At 39.0% G+C, this 17,719-nt stretch overlaps 1 protein-coding gene across 12 annotated transcripts in view; it reads left to right on the plus strand.

The window, feature by feature from the left end:
- Positions 1-17,719, plus strand: part of LDB2 (LIM domain binding 2) — a 373,131-nt gene that overhangs the window by 215,761 nt on the left and 139,651 nt on the right. For all 12 annotated transcript variants that reach the window (XM_072037750.1, XM_027457343.3, XM_005016981.6 and 9 more), the window contains one exon: positions 15,900-16,002. In XM_072037750.1, coding sequence (XP_071893851.1) covers positions 15,900-16,002 — 103 coding nt within the window. The remainder of the gene's footprint in view (positions 1-15,899; positions 16,003-17,719) is intronic.

The following is a 17,719-nucleotide window of genomic DNA, read 5'->3' on the forward strand; positions in this document are numbered from 1 at the left end:
AAGTGGGATGTTCTTTTCTCTGCCTGCATTTTATGGGCCTTGCCTTGGTAGAACTGTTCTCAGAATATTTATTGTTCAAAAGCCACCTTTATTTCTAAATAGTATATAGCAGTAACTATATACAAAAACGTGCCATCATTTTTTGAGTGCAGGGTTTCGGTGATATTTGTTACAGTGATTTAAAGCAAATCAAAAGGATAAAATTAAAAATACTGTCCTGTTAGCAGTAGCCTGATCGCAGAGTGGAACAAAAGAGCTTACCTGGGAAGGGAGATGTTACATCTTGATCTGCAACCAAATGCAGTGGTTGGTGGTGCCTGAAGACCACCATCTTCAGGGTGTCACTGTCCAAAGGGACATGTAGACATCCTTCCTACTTACTGAGTTGTGGGCATCTGGGAAGAAAAGGCATGAAACTGTGAAACTTTCCTGTTTGGAGATTTTCTGGGGCATGACATTTTAGTGGCAGAATCAGCTAAATAGAACACATTATTTTGGAACTCTATTTTTAGCTTATTTATTTACTACTTGGCAGACTCCTAGTCAAGAGGGGATAACCCTGGCCCTAGTGATAAGTTTTAACAACTGCATGTTTATGCACCGGTAGGTATCAGGAGGTCAGTCATAAAAACCTGTCAGTTTGTATTACTTCTCTGTTGACTTTCTACCAAAGCATGAAGGAAGGAGAGCTGCCATCTTTCTTGTCCTAGGAGTGGGTGGTATGTTGTGAATTAGATTAAAAAAACAAAACAAAACAAAACAAACAAACAAAACAAAAAAAAAAAAAAAAAAAAAAAACAAAGCACAGTTTTCTTTCCTATGTTGGTGCAAAATGCTCTACCTTTGAGGACTGCAGAAAAAAAAATAATTTCCATGTATTTACTCTGTCACTGAGGCAGAGAAACAGCTTTTACAGGTGAATGCAGTGGAAATAATGTACAAGACATGCTTCTTCTGGTTCTTTAAAAAAACTCATTGACAGTGCTCTCAGATGCTCATGCTATCTAGTGTTGAATTCTGATCAGGTCTCTCCAAAGCAGATCTGTTTGGATATTAATGAACCGTTAATTTTTAAGTCATATGCAACAGGGAATAGTGGCACTAGCATCATCTTTAATATGTTCAGGTCAATTTCTTTTGATACCAACACTGAAATCAAAGAAGCTGAATGAAACAAGATCGTATCAAAGATGATCACAGTTTTTTTCTGCACCAAATGAAAAATTTGTACTCTCTTTAACACCCTGCCTCCAAGTAAGCTTCCAGTTTGCTGATATTGATGGCCATGAGGATGAACATCTGCAATTAAAACAGGAAAGCCACTCAGTCATTCCACCCAAAGCAGAGCCAGGCTCTGAAGGATCGTGTGTTTGGCTTAAATGTCATCCTATTAAAGAAGAAAAAGAGTTTGGAGTTCCCTTTATTCTCTTGTTCGTGTTTAAATGCATTTTGTCACACTCAAGCATCTCTCTGCAACCATAGCTACCATCAGGCTAGGCTCCTGTGCTTAAGAAAAATAACACGCTTTAATATCTATCTGGAGTACCCGAGAGCTTCAACTTCAAGTTAATTTTTAGATAGGACAAGCTACAGAGTTCAGGTCTACAGAGTGCAGACCTAGTTACTCTGAGCTTGTAGCAAGAAAGCTGATCCTGAAAGCTAAGCTACAAGGCCTAAACGTTTCCTCCCAGCACTATGCCATGCAAAACTGACACTGCTGCATCTCATGTGGGGTAGCACCTATGGGTCAGGAAGATATTCAGAACTCTTTTGATCATCTTCTGGGTGGGAAATATATATATATATTTATTTAATATATTGAAACATGATCTACAGTAATTTTCTTGGGGCCATTTATGCTAGCAGTAGTCAAAGTGAACAAGTTGTATACCCTCTTCTCTTTATTTCATAAAGGAGTAAGTTACTTTGGGGTTTTTCTTTGTCAAAATCTGACAGAATTGAGGCCCTAAGTTTTGGCCTCCTTGGAAGTACAAAAGTACTTGATTAAACTGAAGAAGGACTAGGTCCTTCTTCAATGTAAATGGGCATTTTGTGAGAAAGAAAAAGTATAGTCTTTGAAGTAGGACACCAATTCTTAGAGAGATGGTTACTTCATACAGTACCACCTTTTCACCTTACATTTCTTAGGAGACATTTTGTATGCCCTACTGCTATGCTTATTTTAATAGGAACACTATGGAACATAATATTTCCCTTTATGTTTGCACACTGCTGCTGCTGGCCCAATAGGTTAGATATTTCCATATGACATTCTTGATTGTGGGACTCATCCTATGTGACACTTCTGTTTTCATGTCCCATCCTGAGCAATGGGATTTGTTGGTATACATCATCTGAAAACCCACAGGACTGTATGTTTGAAGCACACTGTGTAGTACAGTTGAGAATATTCAGCATCTCTGCAGTTTTGAGGCCATTTCCCTTGGGCAGTTTGGTGTCACCTGCTCGCTTGCTACTAATGAGTACTTGGAATATCGGTAGAGGGATGAAGAAAATGCTGACAGATTAATCCTGCTTGTGGTCCCTTCAGATAAAGGGTCATGAGTATTTTCAGGGAGAGATGGGCACAGCTGTTTTGATGGTGCACTTGTTCTACAAGTCCATGGAGGCCTTAGGCCTCAAAGGACTACAGTTGTCAGCGGTACTGGGGGGTGCTGAACCGAGTCAGAAGGCAGCCAGCCTGGGTCTCACCCCTGCCAGATGTTGAGTCTTACTGAACTAGAACATTTCTAGGGGTCTGAACAAGGGGCTGCTTGCTTAATACAAAGCACATTTGATCTTCAGTACACTCCTTTGTCCTTGCTGACATGCACTAGATACATGGTAGGCTCTGTGCTGAACTGACAGTTTCTGGTGGGCCTCTTCCAGAGCCCAGACGTCACATGTTGTGGAGGTTATAAGAAGTTCACATTTGTTCTACTGCCCCAGACCAGGGATAACTTAATACATGATTTTAAGAGGCAGATGACCTGATCCAGCAGACACTAGTAGAGGAGCTGAGAATATCAATAAAAAAGTGAGTGCATAGACACGTGTATCGGTGTTATCTATGTGTAGGGAAAAAAAAAAAAAAAAAAAAAAAAAGTAAAAATGCTTCCAAATCAGAAAGTGGAACTGAGAAAGCATAGAAGGAGGAAAAAGAATAGGAATAATTTCTTCAAAAGCGGACAGGTGATCCTTTGGTGTGTCATACAGAAATCAGATGTGAAAGTCAAGCTGACTGTGGAGGAACTAATGTGCAGGAGAATCCTAAAATGTTTGAACACCAAGCACCCAAACCCAGCACCCTCAGACATGGACCTATAAGATTTTGATATAGTCTTTATTGGAGGTCCTAGAGAGAGATCCAGCTGTGCTCTGGATCTGATCAATTTTATAGTCTCTGATTAAAGACAGTGCATAGAAATATTATAACATCTCACCATGGTTGTCACTGCATTGGTAGAAAGCAAGCTCTTTGGTTTGGATCCACATGAAGTGCCTTCCGACCTCAACCATTCTGTGAATCTGTGATATATTCTGAGCTGGGCTTGACTTAAGCTTCCCCTAGTCTAAGAAGACATTAGCACTGAATCTTTTCTGATTTCTTTTCTCACTTTCACATGACAGCTCCTCTGGCAGTTACACATTCCCAGGAATGGGACCATGTAGTTTCTTGGCTTTGTCAAAGGTACTGCTGCCTTCTCAGGCTGTTTAGCAGTCTGAACACAAATCTTCCCAGAAAAGCTCAGAAATCGTATGGCACTCATAAGGAACACATAGTACTTTAAAAAAGTTTAGGGTTTTGAATACAATTATTCCTTATTTTAGCTAGAAATACACTGTGTTTGTTTTATTGTAGCAAACCAAGCCCACCTACTGACCACCCAACCAACCAACCAACCAAAATAAAACGACAACCAAGCCCCCCCCTAGAGTATTCTTTTGTTAAGACCATTGAAAGAGGTCTTAAGAATTTTCAGAGATCTTAAGGTCTTTGAAAATGGGTCTTAGTTCCCTGAGAAGTTCATTCCTATGCATAGCTGCTTTAAGTTATTTCACTCTCCTCTGCAGCAATTCTGTGCATGATTCACCGTGTTATGCAAAAATGTTTTCTTTCTTAAAATAGTTGTCTGTGTGTTTGAGCTTTCTCCCAGGCTTCATATTCTTTATGGTTATAGAAGGCTGTATCAACACTGATATTTTTGTTTAGGCTATAGATATGTACCATGTCTCTAGATCCTCTTCCTTGAAGAAACTGGGGAGAAAGGGAATTGCTTTTCCCAAGGCTTTGTTTTCTCTTTGTCAGAAGGTGCTTTCACCTGTAAGGCAACTAGGGTAAAAATCTACATCAACAGTCCTACGTGTCACTCAGACTAGGCTCTCAGACTAATATGAAAGTTAAAAATCAGAAAGATGTGTTAGTTTTCACAGTGGAGTTTGTTGGATGACATAAGCACACCAAGGAAGCTCATAGTTCCCAAGCAAATTTACAAGCTTTCCATAAGCAAGCTTTGCAAAGTGTCATATGCTAATAATCATTTTTATACCATTTTATGTTCTAACATTTTACACTAAGAAATTTTAAAAGAGTTAGAAAATAGGGAAGGACAAACACCATTTATCAAAAGCTAAGAAATCTCAAGTGAATCAGTTTTACTGCTGATCTAACAGGTCCACAAAGTCTGAAGCGATAGGTTGTAATTCATAAGAGGCTACTGCTGTGATGAAAATATGTTTAACATTTCATTAGAAGCTTATGAACCCAGAGGTGAGGCCCCAGTGGATTTTAGTAAACAGCAAAAAAAAAATAAAGAAAGAAAATAAAATAAAAAAAAAAAAAAAGGATTACACTGTCCTGTTATGGTCTTTCAGCTAGATCGTATCAGGTCTCAGCTACAAGGATAACCTTTAGTGGGTGATTTCCCTGACATACATAGTTCACACTTGGCCTTGCTTACTTTGTTTAAATTTAGATTTATACATTTTTCATGTTTAAGCAGTAGGGCAGCTAGTAACTAGACATTTTTAGTAAATAATTGCTCACGTTGCTACTAGCTGACTGACAGCAAATGAAATCCTACAAGGATTTTTATACATTTCGGTGGTAGTGATACTGCTAAGTGGCCACTTGGTAGGTGAGAGCTTTGTTTGTCTAGGGTTTTAGCGTAATCATTAAATCACAGCTTTCTCTAATTGCTTCAGCAGCAGCCAAACTCAGTTGGATGGGATTCTGCAGCAAATGGAATTCTGTCACATTCAATATCGGTGTTTGCTTTATTAAATAGCATTTCTCTGGGGACCCACATAGACTTTTTAGAGTTTTTAATTTGTTACAATATGTAATAGCTGGCTTCTGTGAAGGAATTGTTCACAAACTGGATTCTCATTATTACTACTGATGCCTTTTTACTTTAAATGAGGTTGACAAGATAAGACACACCATTTAGAAGAAAGCTGTACTTTGCACAGTGCAAAGTTTTGAAGGAGAGCACTTTTTGGAGTGCATAAATCCCTCCATTTCTTTGAAGTGAAGATTTGAAGTTAATAATTAAAACAAACATACAAAACCACTCTGTTATCACAACCTCTGAGTTTCCCAACATGTGCTTCATTCTCTCAGTATTTCTTTTGGTGCATTTCAGGACAGGAACTAAATATCCTATGATTCAGCTACCATAACACCCTTGTCAGTTATGTGCTACACTCCTGTACAATATTACAGCAGCGATAACAGTAAAAGTTTTCATTCTAAGTATTGTTTTCATTGTAAGCAGGTGAATCAGACATCTCCATTCAATCAGAGTTTTAATTTGTAAATGCAAATGCCAATTTAAAAAGTTCACTACCCTGTACTAATGCTGTTTTTCAGTGTTGAGTCTTTCAAACATGCTGGGAATCTGTGACTGTCTGAAACACAAGCCAACCCTACTCTGTCCATGCAACCTGGGCTCCTGATTATTGTTTCTTCATTAATCAGACTTGGCTGTCACGTGCCTGTTAGTGAGTGTTATGTACTTGAGAAGGATAATGCTATACGAGTAAAACAGGGAGTGACAGAGTGATAGCAGAAAACTAAATGAAAAATGGCAATATTTGATATGTGTTGTCTTGACTTAAGATTTCCTAATATTTCAGGTTTCTGAGGATGTATGAAGATACAGCTGAACAATTCTTCCTCTAGTTTAATTGTATGTTGTATGGGAATTTCTAACCCAAATGCAGGATAAGATAAAATACAGTACCTGAGGGCCTTTATTGGCAACTATGGCTAGCTGGGGAGTGAACTTAGGAAGCCAGGCAAATAATCATCACATCTTCTTCATTTTAAACATTTCATACTGGCAGAAATCTTTAACCAGTGCTCCAACTTCTGTCTGCCACTCGGAGCTTTTTATATGAAACAGCGGGAGCCTGGCAGCCTGGAGAGCTTTGAGCGTTACGAGCTAAAAACTTGAATATCATTTATAGGTTTTCCTGCCAAGACTGTAAAAACCTAGACAACGTAGATACGGTTGTTTCACCCAGCTTTTCACTTATGTTTGTCCTTCACTGTGTAAGCTCCCAAAAGCTCAACCAGTTTTGTTACCGAATTTCAAATTCTTGGTAGGTACATAGAATAGGATTTATCTTACCTACCTTTATCCCTGTAAAAGTTACATGGCTAGACTGAACTACTCTCTCAGCTCCCTCTACAGTCATGAAGAGACAGATATCTCCAGGAGGCTTTTTATCTCATATGAATTTAGACAACTGTCTTGGGGTGAAATGAATCCCAGCCCTGTTGTCACCCTCCAGCTTTGATTTAGCTAACAGTAACAAGTTCCATTTCCATGCTGGGATTTGGAACGCCACACAGAATATTCCAACATCTGATTTTCACTGAATTTAATGGAAAATGCATGCATAAGTCTTTTAATTAGCCTTGAAAATCTCAGCCTTAATGTTTGAATAAGTTTGAATCCACACACATTTGTACATGGAAAATGACAAGCAATAAATGTAGCACTGTTATTTGCAAAAACCTGGGTGTCTGACAACATCAGCTGATTAGTGACCCAAAACAGGGATATGGCTGATACTAATTACACTGTAGTTTTGAAAATAGGACCACGCTTGTAGGTATGCTTGTGAATAGTAACAAAGTACAGTGGTTTCTCAGATACTCACCTCTTCAATGTTCTCACTTTTTTTCTGACTATTTATTGCTAAATTAGGCTTTTGTGCATGAGATTACCCATCCTGGGACATACGATACACTGGATCTTTTCCACTTCACGTACCTTCCAAAGAATAACAGCTCTTTGGTAAGACAGAGCTGTCCAACATTGTGATATGTTCCTACCTGGTTTGCAAAGGTTAATAGGAAGCAATAATCTTTAATTAATTTGACTTACAGGCTAACAAATGCATACTTGGATCCTAGTCCAGCAAAGCATTTAAGCATATCCTTAATTTTAAAATCATTTTGCTGAGTCTTAGCAAGAGTTTTCTCAAAGTCTCATAGGATAGAAGGTATGTGCACGTCAATTAGACACATATCTCCCCACCTGCATGTCTTTTCAACCCACTTAATCTTAGTTTAGGATAAAATCTAGTCTTCATTGCAGCATTTCTTAGCCCTGTCACCACTTGATACTTCTCTAGAAAGCTGGAATGTAACACAGAAGCATGGTTTGTTTTATTTGGGTTTCTCTTCCCTGCCTGGGCCACTAGATTCGTAAAAGAAGGCAGAAGAGCTAAAAGCAGTATGGTTTCTTAACTCAGTTGAAGAGTTATTTCTTACCTTTCAAAATATAGTCTGCTAGACCGTAGTTCTTCAGAGGCAGGGACTTCTGAAGTCCCAGCATCATATTGTCTGCAGTCTGCATGGAGCTCCAGTGAGATTCTTTTGAACTAAGAGGGGGCAGGAGACCTGTCCAAAAAGGTGTCAAGGACTGCCTTTAGTGTGTTCCTGTTGTCCATCAGTGGAGTATTTAAATGTTGTCAGTAATAATTCCACTTTCACTGTAATAACTGATCAAGGCATTTGTGTTCACTAAATTTTAGAGCCTTGGGATTTGGTGCAGTTGAGAAGATAGACCCAGGGAGACTCTTTTACTAATGTTGCTGAGCATATGACTTTTTTATGTGCCCTCCTGACATAGGATGTTTGATGTTCTGTATTCACTGATGGCAATACTAGTTATTGCCTTTTCATTGGGATAGATGGCATAGTAGCTTCCATTTACTCATAAAGATGGAAGTAAACAAGGTAAAAAAGAAACCAGGTCAAAATGTCAGAATAAAATAAGAACATTCATATGACTGACGGTAGTACAATAGATAATAGAAACACTTAATATTCCATCTCTATAAACCATTCTCAAAGGCTGAGGCTGTGGAGCATTCTGCTGCAGAATAGAGGAGTGTAACCGCAGCTCATTTTTGATAAACACGAAACTCAAGCCTGTGATTTGTCTTCAGTGATTGTGGATGAAGAATACTACTAAGGAAATAGATCTCTGTTCTCAGCCAGCTAGTGACATCCTCATGTCTACTGAAAAGAGGACTCAAATTTAAAATAACTTTGAATATGGATTTAGCATGCACTATATATACAAAGGCCAAAAAGATACTACACTGGGGGTAGAAGTGTCTCTTTCTGTTTACAACTGCACTGTGGTCATAATTCACTTGTTAATGCCCAGGTTTTTTGTTCATGCAGCCAGAATATAGGTCTTGCCCCTAGAGACCGAGTGCAATCTTATCCTATATACTTACAAAGGATCAAAGAGCATCCTCTGCTAGTTATTGATAATATTGCTGTGAAATAGCAAGGATGATGCCATGCCTTATTACCAAATAAGGAATTGGCTATAGAATATGTCTTTTTGAGTCCAGCTTCATTGCTCTTTTTTTTTTTTTTTTTTTTTTCCCCTCCCTTTCTTTCTCCTATCTATTCTTGTGTGCAAGTTCCAGGAGTAGAAATAATGAATTCAAATTACAGAAGCAGGTGAAATGACACATTGCATAAATTAACCCTTTCTGCTTTGTCCTTCTTACAGTGTAGTATTAACTCTGCAGTCTCTGTATGTTTGCTGTAGATTAATAGCAAAACATGCATAGAGTGAATATTTTAAGATTCATTTCTCTTTTATCCACGAGCTGCAGTAAAACTGAAACAATGTCAAATAAGAGGTTTGAGATCTGGTATTCTTTTTTGATTCCATTAGGCTGAACCAGATAACTCACTGTCTTATCTTTTCCCTACAACTGAAGTGAGAAAATCTCCATGATTTTAGGGACTGCTATTTTAAAAGGATATCCAACTTGAAATACATAATGAAGTACATGTAGACAGAAAAATTGGGTGGCTTAGATGAAACGGGCTCACTATACCTTTATTGCTGTGTGTAGTTGTGTACTGGTCTTACTATTTGCCAGCCTAGCAAGCAGTTGCCCCAACCACTCTAATAAAAAGTGTCTGCTTCAGTCATATTTTAATAGCCAAATAAAAAAGAAGAGGACAACCATCCTTCTGAACATAAGGAAAATACTTCTTCATATCAGTGTCAGCATATTTTGATTAGTCTGAACCCCTGATTTACTTGCCCAATGTCGACTTGCCATTTGAGAACCTAAGTGATACTATCTCAAAATAGCAAGTCTGCAAAGTTGAATTGCGTGGCCAGAATCATTACAGTATGTTTGCTGTAGGGATGCCAGTTCCTAGATTTCCAGGTTCAGAGTATATCGAGAAAACTGCATTAATCAACTTGCATATTTTGCAAGGCCTCATCCCACACCATTATTTTTTGGTGTTTCTCCCATTTTCATCTCAAATCAAATAATTAATTGTTGATTTTCACAGTTCCCCATTAAGCAAACGAGCCATTACTGCTTTCTTCTTTTTTTTTTTTTTTTTTTTGTTGCCTCATAGCATAGTGGTTGCTATTGGAAGCATTACAGGCAATAAAAAGAGGATCATCAATGTATTATGAAATTCCATTGAATCTGTAAGAGTAGCTTTCTGTTATGAGCTTTTTCCCGTAATTCCACCGGATTCTTAAAGTTATTTCAGATTTACATGAGAAGGAGAGACTTTGCCCCCTTTTTGCATTGGATTCGGTCTCTCTGCGACAGCACTGCTGTGTGTGTTTGTTGCAGGCCTATATTCTGTCGTTTCAATAAAACAGAAACTTGGTCTTGTTTCTTTACTGTACAAACTAAGATAAGTTCCAAAGTGGAATGTAAACAATAATTTAATTAATTAATAAGCAAGCTGAAGAAACTGATATGTTTTGAGCACTGAGTAGAGTTTTGGCAAGAAGTTGGAAGTATGTAATGGAACAGAAAACTACTCATGACCAAAGCCAAGTCTTAAAATCTTTCTGCCAGTTTTACTACACATTGTTTGAGAGATGGCATCCAGCCACACTAGTAAGTGAAATAAAAGCAAGCAACACCATTAAAACTGTGAATATGTGTGAAATAACAAATGGAAATAATAGAGTCGGGCATTCCTGGCTGGGGGAAGGGATCCGGAGATTCTGTAGGATACCATTAGTTGCAAGACTAAAGATGTCTTTAGTGCTATCTAAAACATGCTTCATGTTTCAGATAAAATAAATAAGATAGAATAACAAATATAAAAGCAACAGGAATTGTCCTTGCATACTAGTCCAGGGCATCCAAATTAGCCCTCTATTTTCACTTTTTTCACAGCTGTACGAGGTACCACATACTGCTAGGAAAGATAACTGAATGTAAGATGGGTGTGCATCTTCTTGTACCTGCATGACCACAGACAGCCATTTGACCATGTAGGTTTATCAACCATTTACTGTACATGACTAATCCACTTCACTCTGTTCATACCATTGCCAAGAAAATCAGTTTAAGAATCAAAAGTATTCTGTACAGAATTTACATAAACAGGAAAACAAAACAAAACAAACTGTGCCTGATCATAAAAATATTGTGCATTGCAGGGCCAGACCTACAGATCTGTACTCAAATGTCAAAATGTATAAAATTAAGATATGTGTATCCCTGTTAATTTGTTGCTCCTGTGAGTTTATATGAGAACCTTAAATACATTGGGTAGATTCAAGATGAGTCTAATTTAAAGCTAATGGGAAAAGGTATTGGTTTCTTGTATTCTGGCATTTTATCTTTAATGCTCTGTCAGTGTGCTCTGAGTATAAACATTAGTGTCAGAATTTTTATGATACTTTATCTTGTGAGTTTCATAATTTGTAATGGCTGTGCAGCTTTTACAGGTGTATTTAATGGTAAAATCTTATCTTGCACTGCATTTTAAAAAAGCTCAAGTGTAGCTTGATTCACTGGGAATGGGGGGAAGAGTGGAATAACATTCTTTCCTTGGGGAGACAGCAGTTTCCTCGTGCAGCATTAACTTGAAAGAATATGAGAAGCGTGTACGTTGCCAACAGGCGTGTGGACGTATAGAGTTCTGAAAATAGTAAGTGTCAATAGGGAAGGGTTGCAGGTGCCAGAAGAAAAATGTAAGCTCCCAAGGGCACCATCTCTTTTTATTTTTGCCTTGTCCAATGCCAAGCCACAGAGGTTGGCGTTTAAAATTCAGTTCTTCCCTAAAAAGTGATTATGTAGAAAAGGTCCCATTTCAGAACAGATGTGCTTCCTGTGTGTATCCGGAATCACATTTATTGGTTTTCATGACTGACTTTTTCATATACTATTTACACCTGTTATATGTTGTGCAACCAAAAGCAATGTGAGGGAGAAAACAAAAGTCTGCCTGAGATTTGCAGGCAGTGTGGCTCACATGGACCTGGACATCAGCTCGTCTTGGTAATGTGGCAGTGGCCCTTTCCCTTCTGCAACACGCTAGGCTAGAGGCTTGTAACAAGGCATTATACCACCTAACCCACAGTGGCAGCAAACCAAGTCATATTTTCTCTCCCATCCTTGTTAGCCACAGAGAAGCGATCACTCTCCTCTTCATACCAGCCTCTTCACATGGTTGAAGACTATCATCACATTCCCTGTGATCTTCTTTCTGACACTAAGCACAACCCAGTCCTTAAGTCTTTTGGGTTTTGTTTATCTCCATTTGTCTTTAAACTCCGTGATTCCTGTTGTTCTCAGCTAAATTCCTAAAATTAGTCCTTTAAGAGTGGGTGGCCCAGACCTGGACACAGTGCATCAGAAGTGGATGGTCTGTTCCAGCTGAAGTCTTTCCAGGGATGTGCTTGTTTGAATGGAAGGGAACTATATCTGAGACATTTCATTTATTTGCAAGAGCAACAGTTTGCTGACATATTTCCTGTGTGATTTGGACCATTTTCTACAGTATTGCTTAGCCGTTTATTTCCCACTTTGTATTTGTGCTTTTGTCACTTTTCTTTATTGAATTTCATCTTCATTTCAGAAAATTTCTGCAATCTATCAAAATCATTTTGAATTTTAATTTGGCCCTGCAGAATTATCTGCATCCTCTCCTGAGCTTGGTTTCAGGTACTGACTGTTTACGTGAATTCCATTCTGCCTTCCAAGTCATTAAACAAAAATAAAGGAGTTTGGAGAAAATGCCATAGGCTCCATTGGCCTTATATTCCAGTTGCAAGATCTATTTTGATTCAGCAATCACCATCACAGGCAAGAAGAAAAGCCTCATTTGGCTTGCGGACTCTTAATCATGTAAGTGTGTAAGGTGTAAAGAAGAACCCAGCTTGACTCTCAGATCACACAGTGAATATGTGGGACTATTAGATGGAGGGGGAAAAAGAACATCATTGTACTTCAAATCTGATTACATTTGCCAAAGAAATCAGAGTCAGGAAAAAATATTGAAACCCTAGGATTCCATTTACTTGGAGACTCTATTCAGAGTTGAGCCATGCTTCAAATTACAAATAATACTGGGGGTGGAGGGGATCAGGAGGAACAATGACAGTTGTGGCAGAAGACATTTTGCTGCTTGGGTAGCTGGAGACATCAGCGTGGCATCTTCACTTCCAGCCCAACTCTCAGGCTGTCTCTGCCCTCTTCTCTCCTTTGACCCATTCCGTAAGTTTATTTTAATACAAAATATTTTTTAAAGTATTAATTCTTTTTTTGTTATGTTTAGGCCATTATTTCAGTGTTTGAGCGTGTGAGTGCACTACGTGAAAGGGAGGTTGCCATGGTAATTTCTCATTATTGTTGAATAGAAAAATAATTACTCTGGCAAAATCCCCCGTAACCTGTCAGAGCATAAGTTAAAGATGCCTGGGGGCAGCCTTGCCTTTGCCATCCCCTTTTTGCAAGAAAAAGGGGGTGATTTTTTAAATTTATTTTTTTTTTTCTCCATAATATCTGGATCCTTTTTCATTTTGGTGAGGGGACACCTCATTTGGTTTTGTTCACCATTTGGCTGTGAGAATAGATGGGCCCACCTGTGACAGGGGAGGGGAGGAGAATTAATCAGTAGAGCATACCCAAGCTTGACAGAGGTTTTTTTTTTTTTTTTTTTTTTTTTTTTTTTGGGAGAGTGGTAAAGTTGGTGGTGGTGGTATCTTTTCTGTTTTTTCTTCTTTCTGACATAAAGTATGCAAAAACATGAGATAAAGACTTTGGACAGTATTCAAGCTGTGACAGAGTCTGGATATTTCATTTATCCAGGGAGAGGATCCACAGTAATTCAGTCTCCACATTTTCCTAGCCCTCAGACTTCTTGGAAGCAGGCGTGCATGCAAATATGTGTGGTTTCGAGGTGAGGCCCCACACTCTCCCTGTGCTTCTCTTCATTTCCTGTGTGCATGTGCATCCTGACGATGCAATGTGTCGCTTGCACCTCTCACATCACTGGAAATCTCACAAGTAGCTCGGCTGATACTGAGCTGGTGAGGTACTAAGAACTTCCCCACAGTGCATCCACAAATGTTGCGTGTGCCATCGCTTAAACCTTACTCCCCTCGCCTTTTGCTGGGACAAGAAGCCTGTCAGGGAGGTAAAGCAATGCTACAGCTGCTCTTGTGGCAAATGGCTGAGTGTGGTGGCAGTGCAATGTTACCAGTGGAGCAGCTGGTGATGCCCCCGCCAGGCTGTTACAAGGGCTGGGTGCTAGATATCGGTTACTGCGCTTGTGTGGAACACCTGTATGTTCTTCACCCACCCTGGTGGCACCTGAGGTAGTGCTAGTGCAGCAGCAGCTGCATGTGGAGGCACTCAGCAGGGGCTGAGCTAGATCTCCAAGGCTCCCTTCCAAGCCAAACCATTCAATGACCAGGTGGGCACTAGCACAGAGCAAAGGGCAGAAGCTCTGCCTGAGAGCAGGCTACCGGGACATGGGGACACTCTCGGTATCTCTTCGTGTGGCTGAATTCTTGAGCAAGCAGCACAGGGCATGGCAGCTCACTGTCCAGATGCCTGCCGCTGAGGGGGCTGAGGCTTGGGGAAGAAGGCGAGCTACGGGCTTTGAACTAACCAGGAAGCCTCCTGGGGGTCTCTGTAAGAGCTGTGGTGTCAAAATGGGTCCTCACTCTTTCTCCGCTGGGCATTCGACAAAGATCAAAGCAAAGTAGTGGGGCAGTAAAGCCTCTGCTCAGCAGTTTGGAGTGAAATCCAGTAATAACATCTTGTGGAGAGATGGGAACAGAACTAAAAACATCACGTAGTTATTTCTCTGCATGTGTGCATACAATGAAAATGATAGATGCACATTTTGTTTGAAATTGGCGTTTTTTCTCTCCCTCTCTCTCTTTTTTTTTTTTTTTTCTACAAAGGTAACAAATATTTTCTGGCTTAGTTAAGCATTGCTCACGCATTAAGAGGTGTTCTTTGCTTGCCATGTTGGATGAAGCTGGCCTTGCACACCAACCAGCAGGGCTGCTGCAGTGAGGGGCGATGAGGAGCATGTCTGCAGCATCCCCAGAAGTGCATTTCCAGCTTTGTCACTGATCTTGTGTGCTGCAAGTGATTTAAATCTTAGGGCTTCAGAGGAGCAGAAGATACCATACCAAAGATTTCAAACCCATTTAATAAATATGTCCATAGTTTTTAAATTAAACAACTTGTGGATTCTGTTGTTGTTTGACTTCTGTTAAAAAATACCCTGCAAACTGAACCACTTACAAAGGTGCTGGACATGGAAGTTTGAAAGATGTTAGTTACCCAAGTCTGAAAATGCCTTGTTCAGCCATCCAAGGCAACAATCACCATAGGGGTGTACAGGTATACGCTTTACGTTGGACACTATATTAATATTTGTTATTAATTGTTATGTTCCATAATTATTATGTTCCAACTATGTGAATTACTGCAAGTCTAAGTATACACAGGTCATTTAAAATATTGTTTTCACTTCATGTATCACACTGAAAAGTAAAGATTTCTCACAACAATTACATTTAAGTAACTAGCTGGTATTTAATTAACCTGCAGTAGCATTGTAATTATATTAAATGCATTGGAGGGGAATGGCTATTATATTTAGTTTCTAAATAACTTTCTTGTCAAGTCATGCTGATAATCGGGTTATGTAGCATTATAGAATTAAGTACTGAGGTTTTTTCATGATTAGGACCAAGCATTTGAGATACATGGCCTAGAAAAAGGGGGAAAAAGTCATAATTGCTTTATTTGCAACTGATTTATAAAAGCTTTTAAGAAGAACTTGTATGTATGAGAATGAAAGTTATTGCATAGTTAGTATGCTGGACAAAATGGAAGGCAGTTCATAGTATAATAAACAAAACATTTCAGCTCTTTTCTTAATTAGAACTAGAACCTTATCTAAGAACATTAGTTGAAATATCATATAGACATCTACACCCCAAAATCAGGACAAGATGTGCAAACTGTTGTGATTTGCAATTTCTTTAAATAGAAAAAAAAAGATTAAAATATTTTAATTTTGCCTCCTGTTAAGTGAATGATCTGTTGCTTCCTAGGATAGTGACAACCTCTGGTGGGATGCCTTTGCAACTGAATTTTTTGAAGATGATGCAACCTTAACCCTTTCATTTTGTTTGGAAGATGGACCAAAGCGATACAGTAAGAGATACATTTTTTGTTATAATTTTAAGTCTGAGTTTCTAGACACATTTTATCTGTAAAAGACAGATGCAGACCTGGGAATGAAAACATCCTTTGTTTGTATCCAGTGACCATCAAGTTCTGTTAGAGAATTGCATGTGTTGGGATTCCTAATTTTATTTTTTTTTTTGGTGAAATTCCTCTGAATTTTACTACAGGAAAATAAATTATTTCCTAGTGGAACAGGGAACGCATACAGTATAATCTTTGTATTTTTTTTTAATTATTGTGCTTTGGCTGTGCTCGCACTCTTTGTTAACTTGGTTTCCACAAACACTCAAGTGTTGAGTCCTGTGGGCAAAAATATTCACAGAGAGGGAACTTCGCAGCAATTCTCAGTATTGTTGCTGGAAGGGCTTCCAGATTTAAACAGGGACCAGAAAAAATACCAAAAGATATATCCTTGGTGGTGTAGATAATCATTATTCCATCAGCTGCGTGGGTCTGTGCTGTTTGCACACATTAAGGACCTGCTGTTGTTATTGTCTGAACAATCAGAGCTAAGCAGTGGAAGTCTAGAATACTCTCAATCAAGCACTAAATGCAAGCTTGAATAAAATGAAGCAGTGAATAAATCTGATGGCATTGGTATCCATTGCCCACATATTCTAAGCAGGAAAAAGGGGTAAAATTCATTGAACAAATTGTTTGAAGTGAATAATTCACTCAGCTTTAGCACTAAGCAACAGAGAGATAAGTAAACGTTGAAAAACTGCATTGCCAATTGTTTCACTCCATTCCGAGTGACCCCTGCTTCACAGTGACAGCTTGTGCTCTGTGCTTAATGCGCTGAATCCTGCGAGGTTCTTATTTTTCTTGAGAATGACTGATTGTCAGTGTATCACTCACATACTTCTAATTCCTTTTATCAATTATCTCAGGTATTTATTTGACAAGTGTTACCTTCTCCTGGAGAAAAAATAACAACCACTTTGAACGTGCGTTCTGGGATTACTGTTGACAGAATTACCGTTTCTTGCCTTTCAAAGCAAGTGATAACTCTGTAAAGGTCCTCAAATTACAGCCTATAGCAATGTTGGTAACAGCTGATCTGTCCTGATTAGGTTGAGTCAACTTGTCAGATATCAGATTTGCTAGTTGTGTTATCAGTCCAGAAGGCACAGATACATCAGCAAAAAAGCAATTAATGTCCGGTTAGATATGAGGGAGTTGTGTTTCTGGAAAACAGTGCTACATATGAAAGAATTTGTCAAAGAGTAAAATATTCCTGTTGTCACAAACGGTTGATAAAGGTTGTGCTAGCTGGAACAGGGGTAGTTTGGTACAGGGCAATGCTGTGATTGTTAGCCTTGCTGCTGAAATGTGACTGAAAGATCGAATTATTGTGGGCATGCTTGTAAAAGCAACTACTGCACATGATTTTTCTCTGGTTTTAATTTCTGACCTCTGCACAAATGGTTGTTGCTTTTGGTGTTACTCTCAGCATCTGGAATTAAAGCTCAGCTTATGAGTCTTTCTGTTCATTCACACTTCCCTTCCTTCATTAGCAAACACTTATTTGGTTCTGAAGGAGATTACTGATGCTGACACAAGAAGTGTTGCAGTACATTCATACTATGGAGAGGATGCCCGAGCTGCTCTGGTCTGGGGGCTTCCCTTGCCATGGGAACGGGGTCTGTGGCAGGGCACTGGGTGTTGTGTTGTGCGAGGCCCT

Source organism: Anas platyrhynchos, chromosome 4 (genome assembly GCF_047663525.1).
Source record: "Anas platyrhynchos isolate ZD024472 breed Pekin duck chromosome 4, IASCAAS_PekinDuck_T2T, whole genome shotgun sequence".
In the NCBI taxonomy this organism is placed as follows: domain Eukaryota; kingdom Metazoa; phylum Chordata; class Aves; order Anseriformes; family Anatidae; genus Anas; species Anas platyrhynchos.